Source organism: Sipha flava, unplaced genomic scaffold (assembly GCF_003268045.1).
Source record: "Sipha flava isolate LNK unplaced genomic scaffold, YSA_version1 323_pilon_pilon, whole genome shotgun sequence".
NCBI lineage: Eukaryota > Metazoa > Arthropoda > Insecta > Hemiptera > Aphididae > Sipha > Sipha flava.
In genome coordinates this window covers 652504-662305 of record NW_020273008.1, presented here as the reverse complement: position 1 = coordinate 662305, position 9802 = coordinate 652504, and the positions used below count along the sequence as shown (strand labels likewise).

The window sequence follows — 9802 nt, the reverse complement described above, 5'->3', positions numbered from 1 at the left end:
AACATGATGTAGACGTATTTTTAAATATTCCTTACAGATTAGTGTTACTAAATCTAATCTATGATTTTCTAAAAATGAATGATCGGAACATGTCATATTTTGTAAGATATTGAAATTATAATCATAATTTTTGGTTGAAATTATTATTTTTGCAGATAAACCAGTTATATGAGAAGTAAAATTGTTAGTTAATTTGATCAAAGAATTTTCAATATATTTGATTAATTTCAGAACATTTTTTGAACTCTTTAATAATTCACCTCTATTTTTCACATCAGTCAATACAGAATAGACATGTTTATGACTATAGTTATGTTCACTTGATTGTTCTATAAGATTATCTACACATGTTGAACAATCAATTATTTTAAGTAACTTTCTAACAATAAAACCAGTAATATAATAAAGAATATTATCCTTAATAATTCTGGATTGGTTAGTCTCACCTATCAAAAAATCTGAAAGATTTGATTTTTCTTCATATTCAATGTTAAATAAATCATCAGAATTTTTTTTTGACCAGCGTATTTCAAATATACTTTCAACACTACTATTGTGCATTTCAATACAGTTAGCAGCATAAGATGAAGAGATGGAATTTTTAAAAAACAACTGTTTCATAGATGATTTAAATTCTATTACATTAGGGTTATTATTATTACCAAAACGCTGACGAATTTTAGAGAAAAATATCTCTAAATGGTCCTGAGAAAATTTATAGCTTAAAAGATATTTGTACTGAATATTTGATTCAAAAAGTTCTTCGGCAATGGCAAAAATTGATTTAACTGCTATAGCAAAACCTATAAATTTTAAATTATTTACCAGGTTTATTGGTGTTTACAAATGTAAGTATAAGTAAATAAAACAACTAACCAATTACAAATGTCTTACGTGGTGTATGACTAATGAGTATTCCTTTCACATCAATAATATTTAATAGGTAATCAACCAATGGCAGAATAGTTTTTTTCATATTATCAATATCTTCTTTGTATAGTGGTTTTTTTAAATCCCTTATTGAATGGATTACGTGAATTTAAAAAAATCAAATAGTCTATCAATTGTTTGAATAAATTTTATTGTTTCTACACCTTTGATTATTAACAATGTTTATTATTCTCATTATTTAATATAGAGTAATATAAAAACAGTAATTTTATAATTTTATGTATTAATGATAGATATTGAAACTTACAGTTTTTTAAGTCTGGTAAATTTAACTGCCTAAAAAATTCAAGAGCATCTGCCACTGATGAACTAAAATTTTGTGCTGCAACTTTTACTTTCATAACATTTCTCTTCCAATCAAGATGAGTGGTTGTTAATTTATTCGCCAAGGTCAAACCAATATTTTCCTGGACTATATATAAAATTTAATAAAAAATTATTTTTTCCATCAATTGTATATATTAATATCTAACCCATATGTAAATTCTGCAAGAATGACCAATCAATCACATTATCGTTATGTTTAAACTTTTTGTAAGTGCCCAAAGCATTTCGAGCTAATTTTAAGTTATGGCATGAATCAGGAACGTAACGAATCTAAATATAATTCATAATGATAGTATTATGTTGTTAAATTAAAAAATATTTTTTGAGTTTTAATAACTGAAATACCTTCTGATCTATCTCTGGAATTAAAAAATATTCTACAATCTCTGAATAACAACTACTTATTTTGCATCCTAATAATGACATGGTAGATAAATTGGTGGAAGTGCCATCACAGGTAACAGACCATATCCGTAATTCAATAGAATGAACCATGGTAATAGCAGTTGTGACAAGCCCTGCTTGTATAGAAGCTGTACTTTTGGCTTGTAAAAAATAACCTATAGGCCACTTCCATTTGCCGTTTAAGCAAACCAACATAAATACTAAAGCTTCGGTAGCTGGAGTTTCTTGACACTCCACTTGTATTCCCCCAAAATCACAGTATCCTACAAATCTATCATTATTATGATCATATATTATTTTTTTACGAATAGCCATTGCATCAAATATTAAATTGCAATCACGGTCCTGTTGAGGTAAATTTTTCAGGTAATTGAAAACTTCCTGAAAAAAACCGGGTTTAGCATTTATTGATGATATCCAACTACTAATAGATCTTGGGTGTGGTAAACTTAATATTGAACTGAAATAAAATAATAACACTATATTAAATAAATTAAAAACTACTGGTTGGTTTTTATATTATAAAAGAAAATGCAGAATTACCGGCAAAAATTATAAGCTTTGGGTGAATAATAATATAATGTCAAAGCAAGCTGTTTAATTTTTTGGTTATACCTTCTACCTGTTGTTTTACAATTATTTTTTAATTCATTTTTAAATAAATTTGAAGCTGAATCTGACCATGCAAGACATAAAGCATAATGAAGCAAATAATAAATTTAAATGTAAAGAAATATAAGAAGTTTACCATTAAAGTTGTTTAAAATTACATGTTGCTGTTCAGAGTTAATGTGTCAATCATTTTTTAAACTTTTTACTAAATCATCCAAATTTTCAATTTTTTTATTTTTCCTTCGTAGTATTTGTTGCAGAATTTTAATTTTATTTTTAAACATTTCTTCATTTGAATAAGAGGTTTCAGTTTGTACTTCCATACTTTTAAAATTACTACTTAAATTCATATTGTCACATTGATTGATATTGTCTTCTAAATTATCAACAGTTATATCTGTATCATACAAATAAAATAAGTTAAAAGAAAATTAATTTAACATGATTTATGACAATATACCTTCATTACAAGTGTTCCTTAGTGTTGGGGTTTTCCTAGGAATTTTATTTGATTTTTGAAGGTAGGATGGAAATGATGGAAATATTGATGGAACTGCATCGTCTTTTAACAGTAATCTATGTGCTTCTGGTCTCACTTGAAAGTCTTGTTCAGTAAAATGAATACTACATATTCGACTCCATTGACTTAATTTAAAATTTTTTCTCTTTATAGCACTTACCCATTTTGACATCAAATCGTTATTAGAAACGGGAAATCTATATCATACAATTATAAAATTAAAATAATTAGAATGACTCATATTTTTATAGATAAGAGATTTTTTATCATAATTGTATAATCTATATAATATACAATATTTGTATACGTTACAAACAACATAAGAAGTAGGTATGACTTTTATACTAAAATAAGAATAAGCCAAATCCAGGAAGTTGTGATAAGTTACAAATATACTTATTTGAAAGTAAAAGCCTAATTACCAAAAACCATTGACTTGTTATTTAAGTTTTTAATATCATCACTAATTGGTTATTATTACAATATAACTTACCGAAAGAAACTTATATTATATTCAACTTGATACATGTTTGTGCATCCATATGCAGCACACGAAACGGGCATTTTAATTATTTTCAAATACTTGTACACTACACTGATTACGATTATAAGTTGTAAGCTAACATAATATTATAATAACAAGTGAAAAACAATTTTCTATTAAATAATAAATAATCAATTGTATGTAAAAGAATATTCAATATAATGCTGCACAGGACTAAATGTAACGTTCAATGTTTTGCCAACCGACAAAATGGTGGAAACTGATAAGCCAAGCTTCAGTAAATATCGACAGTACCTTATCTAGTTAGTATAGAAGTCTGTGGCTTTCGTATAGTTCTGGAAAATATTATACTGGCTCACTTTTTGTGTAGCTGTTCCATCGTCCACAATATGCACGAGTAGACCGGACCATTCCGGTGCATCTTGGGACGACGACCAATTATTCAATTGGTCGGTAATGTATAATACAAAAAATAAAAACTATATTCTTATTATTATTATTATACCTTGGCCGATATTTGTCAGTGAAATTTTCCCTATTATTTATAATTTTTATAAATCCGTGTGTGGAAAATTCGCCATGTTTTAAAGTCAAAACTATGAAAAGGTGGAGATTTTATGCCCATAAGAGCTTTCTTTCACCATGTAAAAGCTTTATTATAATATATTTATATTTATCTATAATATCATTTTCTTTATTAATCCTTTTCCTTTATTTACGAGTATGATATAAATGACCACGAAAGTAAAATCCAATTACTCCGGCCCCAAAAAGGGTCTCGGTATTTGGTTGGCGACCCATGTACTTTTAAAGGTAATCGTCAACGGGCGCTCGACAGAACTTTCTGTACTGAGACGTCGCAACATCATATATTATATAACACTTTAATATGAATTAGGTTGACGTTTTATATGCATTTCATGCAATTTGCCGTTTTATATCTATACAGTTGTTGAATAAATTGATTCGGCAACAGCGCCGCTGAATTTATGAAATCGTCATTTTCTCCAATTGAACATAACATATATAAATACACAATAAGCTTAGTGTTACAAATACAAGTTATGTGGCAACTAACGATAAAAAAAATTGAATTAATAGAATAATTTGGTCATCAGCATCTAGATGACTTCAATTATTGTTCAAAAAATAATTCTTCTTTGTAACAATCAATTGAATTCAAATAAGGTTTAAAATGAAATACATTTATTTGCATCATCCTTTGTTTTTTCAATATTTTTTTAAAATTGAAGATAATGCACCTTTCTCTCGACCTCCATTTAAGGTAAATGCATTAATTTTTATTATATTTCGTCAAAATTAAGAGATAGTGGCTATTTATCTAAGCATACAAATTTCGATTTTTTTTTTTTTTTTTCTTTGTTATCAGTTTGTTTTTAGCTTTTTAAATGTAGTTACCAATTGGATTTATGCGAAACTATATTTCATATATATTTATATTATTATTATATTGTTATTAATTTTATATTTAATCGAACTGTTTAAAATAATCTAATTTAGTATATTTATTTTAATGTATATTTTATGATACTCCATTTTTCCATCGTTAAAAGAATTTTTTTATATTTAACTATTTAATTTCCGACTCATATCCGAACAGCTTGAATTAATACCTCTAATATTTTGTGCATCTAAACTTTTTCACTCACTTCATTTCAGTGTTTTATCAAGAATGTTCCTCGATTTGATGTGTACCACCACGTTAAAACTTAAGTACCTACTCAATTTAATCGAGTCTATAACTTATATTACTTATATTTACGATTTTGATAATTTATTACTTTTACATGATGGTTCTCACATTCATTTTTTATTGTGGAATCCAACCACACAATAATACGCAACATTATATCAACACCTTTAGAAATACAAAAAATAAGACACGATATTTTTATCAGTTCTAGTACCTACGTTATTAAATGTTCATTTTCGAGTAGAAAGTAAATCTTTATTTTTTATTAATTATCTTACGATGGTAGTTAAATTAAGAGTTTCAATTTGTATGGCATTAACATATTCACGTTTAAAAGATATATTATGAATGTATTCATGTAATCATGGGTATACGCCTTATTTCGTGTAGTAACTATCATATGGTAGGAACCAAAAAAAACTCACTCGTGAACTATAACTCCTTAATTATGACTGTTTGATAACAGAAACCTGTTGTTAAATTATAACAAATTAGAATTTTTCATTAAAAAAAAAAAAAATCAATAAAAAAAAAAAAATCATAATAGTAATAATAATATATCCGATACCAACTTACGTCATAAATATAACCACAATTTGTATTATTTATAGTTGTCAAATTACAAGCTATGTGGACATATACTCCCGTATCATCAATTTCTCATGAGCTATACGTCATGGATAAAAATAGCTTATTGGATATACGCTGTATACTCCAATACACCATTGAATTTATTGATTATTAGTATGCACTAGTGTGTGTTGAGCAGTGGTGTAAAATATTAGAAAATAATAAAACTGAATTTAATAGTAAATAATTTTTATTTATTTCCATGAGATTATCAGTCACCGGTAACTTATATGTTGAACATACTCTGAAAGCCTCAAGACAATCAAACTAAAGTAAAGCAAAGTCTTCACTGTCAGCATTATTCTAGTTCCGATCATCCTGCGATCAAAATTTCACCGTCGCAGCACCCCATCTCCCAAGTTCGTTCCTGTCGTTTTCAGGTCGTTCCCTGACGTCGTTGCAGCACACGGCATCTATCACACTCCGTGCATCCACTGGATTGTCTAGAATTACTAGTTGGTACGTAATGCAAACTATTCCGATCGTCAGGTTACTCATATGTCAGTCTGTTATCGTTCACTCAACGGTTATGGCGAGATATAGATCGGTATTTTTTCCTCAATACAATACAGAAAAAAATTAATGTTTTTCTAAAAAAAAAAAAAAAACATGATAACATAATAAATTTTACTCTGTAGAGTTTAATATAAATAATTTAATAATTTTTTAAAACAAATTTCAACTGTGAATATTATAGTAGCTATTGTGAAAAAAAAAGCGTTTACTTAAAACATCAATACTTCTGACTAATATTGAAATTTTACTGACTGTTTTGTAGTCGATTTCTGTCTTGATACGTGATAATAGTACCCACCATTGTAAATAATTATGTTGTACATTGCAATTAATATTATGTTTTTAAAATTAAAAATAATGATTTTCTCTTTTTGAAGTTCTGATTCCAATCGAAGACGACACCAACAAAATCATTACATTCTTCAAACATATAAATATTTGTAACTTACTCAAGAAAAACCATTATAATCATTCGTACTTATTATTAATATGTGATATTATTGTAAGCTATTAACCTCAATTTCTGACGTTATAGCAGGAGAAGAAAAAAATTGTTATCGTTTTACAATAATCAAGGTTCTTTATCAAATAGTTTACAAACACAATTTGTAAGTCACGTATATAGATAATAATAATTATTATCTATATCTGTGTCGTAAGTAAAGTTTATGTTATCAAATACGTATGTGTGTGATTGCATGTGTATAATTTATACATATTTATTTACATGATTGTAGTTCAATGGGAATTCGTTATCTACACGGAATGCTATGAAATATCACTATGAAAAATTTATTTTGTCTTTTATTTATATTTTTATCGAAAAGGTTTTATCGCACTCAAAAATCATGAGTTGTAAGTATAAATTAAAACTCTCATTTAACTCATATTATTGTTTACTATAGAAAAAAAAAGGTTGAACAACATATACACTAGCTAATAATGAAAAAAAATTAATAATATTGTACTTGAAAAATAAAATACTAATTATAATTACGTGTACACTTTGGAGTATAAGAGAATAAATGCCTTAAAATTGCTTAAGATCCGATTAAAATTTAAAATTAGTAAACCAAAGTCAACCAAAAGGTAGATTGAATTAAATAGTTCCTATACCTTTTGAAAACTATTTTTGTGTTTAGATATTTAAAAAAAGTTGTTGGATAGATTTTATTATGATATTTATGATAAATGTATTATGACGTTTAATTTTTATGATTTATGACGAAGTTGTAAGAAGACAAAATCCGAGTGATCACTTCTACAGGTGGTTTTTAGCTTAATTTTAATCATCTTTCGTAAATTAAAGTCACGTTTCTGATGTACAGGTGCGTCCTTCGCACCCCTCGTTTCTGGTTAGCGCGGAACGCTTGAATGAATAAAACAAATTCATTATCCTCGAAATAACCTATTATTATTATCAACGATTAAAAATAAGAAGGGCGAGGGGCGCTAAAAAAAACGACTATGACGAACACTTACTCAAATTATGTCAGCAAATTTGATCGTTTATCATCACGTTACATTAAAATCCAAAATGCGTTGAGGCGCAAACTAAAAACAACTCGCTGGTCGGCGATATGGTAAAATAATATAATGTTTACAATTCAACGAATACATATTATTATTATCATCATTAATGATTAATACAAATTAAATTAATTAATCATTAATTATTAATGATTAGGAACGTGACAATCAATTTTTGACGAGCGTTGCCCGTATACCATAATAACCATTGATAGATTTATATTAAGATACCCCAAATATTATACTCCTACCAACACATTTGTGTTTATCGTCCGAGCGGTAGGATATATTTTCGTAAATTTTTAAGTAATAATAATTATGATAAACATAACTTTAAAGTAAAACCATACTGTTATAGAAAGCAGAATGATACTGATCTATAGTCTATTGAAAAGTTCGCTCGCGCACTCATCGGGATGCGTACGCATGTGCGTAAAATCGCATACTTATCTCAACGTTTCGTGCGTATTGTATAAATGCATTTAAACGTGCGTTAAATATATTTTTAAAAATCAAAAACTCCACTGACCAACCCCTCTCGCTATTTATATTTCTCTAACCTGAATCCGAACCAGCGACTGCTATAGTATTACAACTCCTAATAAATATATTTATTTACATTACGAGTATAATGTAGTTTATTTATTTTTTTTAATTTTTCTATCGTGCGCTTTGACCTCGTTGGCTTGATTTATTAAGTTTTAGTTTCGCGCCAACGAAAATCCAGATAAAATAAACGAAACAATTAAACGAAACATCTTAACAGTTTCTTGAACATGTAAACTTTTTTTGCCTTTTCCTTAATTCTTTCTATTCCCCCCTCCCAAGCCGTCGTTATTATTTTTGGTATTTATTCGTGTATTTTTTTCCTCCCCTCGTCTCCACTTGTTTCTGTGTTATCACACTAGGTGAATTTAATTAAAAATGTGTCACGAATTCGCCACCTACTGCGGTGATGGAAACGGACGAAGGAGTCGGTATTGAAATTAAAAAGTCGCTCTCCGTGTGTTTTTATACTTGAAAAGGGTACGAGGACGCCAACGCCGCCGCACAAGAGTTGCCCGTTGACGACGGTAAATCAACAGCCGTTTCTCCGCGCATAGATGTTCATCTCTCGAAAGTCTCCACAAAAGAAAACTATTTAAACCCGTAACGATAACGTGCGGGATAAAAGGAGGCGCGGTGGATTACAAGGATACGAGTACGCGGCTGCGGCGCAAGAGAGGGCGGAAAGTTTTTTTCTTCTTATTCTTCACTCCGCGCCGTCCGATTACGTCCCTCCGCGTGTCGATCCGGCGCACGAGAGCCAAGTGAACTGCATGTTTGTTGGACTAAAATTCTTTTATGTTTCGCGGTAGAATAGCTGTAAATCCTTCCGGAACTGGCCCACGTAATTGAATCTCCTTTGTTGTCAGCGCGGGATGGATACACGTCTATAAAATATCCGAGGCGAAACGAAAGGGTGAGAGTAACTGGTAAAGAAGAGGGAAAAAAATTAATAAAATACGTTATTAAAGGTTTTGTGGGTATAAATATATATACGAGTATATAAGTGTTTGAGTGATGGACACGATCATATGGACGTTGTCTATTGTTACTATATTATATACGACGTACACGCGCTTGTGTTTCTATTTTATTATTATTAGTTTTATTTATTTATTTGCTTTTGTTTTCTTTTTCGGCGAACGATTGTACTATATAAATATGTGTATTACAGTTTGCCACTCGTATCGTCACTCTGTCCACTCATATTCAATCGCATCGTGGAAATAATAAAAATAAAAATCATTATTATTATATGTCATGGGGAAATAAAACTTTTTCGACTGTCACTAGTGATAAAAAAAAAAAAAAAGTAAAATAAAACACTGCACACCTCGAATATAATAAATGTGTATAGTAGGTATGCGCATTCCTTGCGTACACATTTGAATAATGAAAGAGCAACACAATCTCTGACTTTAATACGTTACCATGACCAAGTTTGGATTCAATTCCGCGAGAAAACGAACGGTCGTAAAACATGCGAGAAAAGTTTTTATTATTCTATTATTATTATCATTCACGCGTACACAGATATATTGCAATA

The 9802-nt window shown here is 28.9% G+C and overlaps 1 protein-coding gene across 1 annotated transcript; it reads right to left on the bottom strand.

Annotated features, from left to right (window-relative positions):
- Window positions 1-2092: 2092 nt before the first annotated feature.
- Window positions 2093-3379, bottom strand: LOC112686732 (THAP domain-containing protein 1-like). The gene is made up of 4 exons (XM_025559141.1): window positions 3309-3379; window positions 2756-3012; window positions 2432-2692; window positions 2093-2143 (listed from the first exon to the last, which is right to left on the bottom strand). The coding sequence occupies exons 1-3, from the start codon at window positions 3377-3379 to the stop codon at window positions 2478-2480; spliced, it is 543 nt and encodes a 180-aa protein (XP_025414926.1). The 3' UTR covers window positions 2093-2143; window positions 2432-2477.
- Between the last annotated feature and the right edge of the window lie 6423 nt (window positions 3380-9802).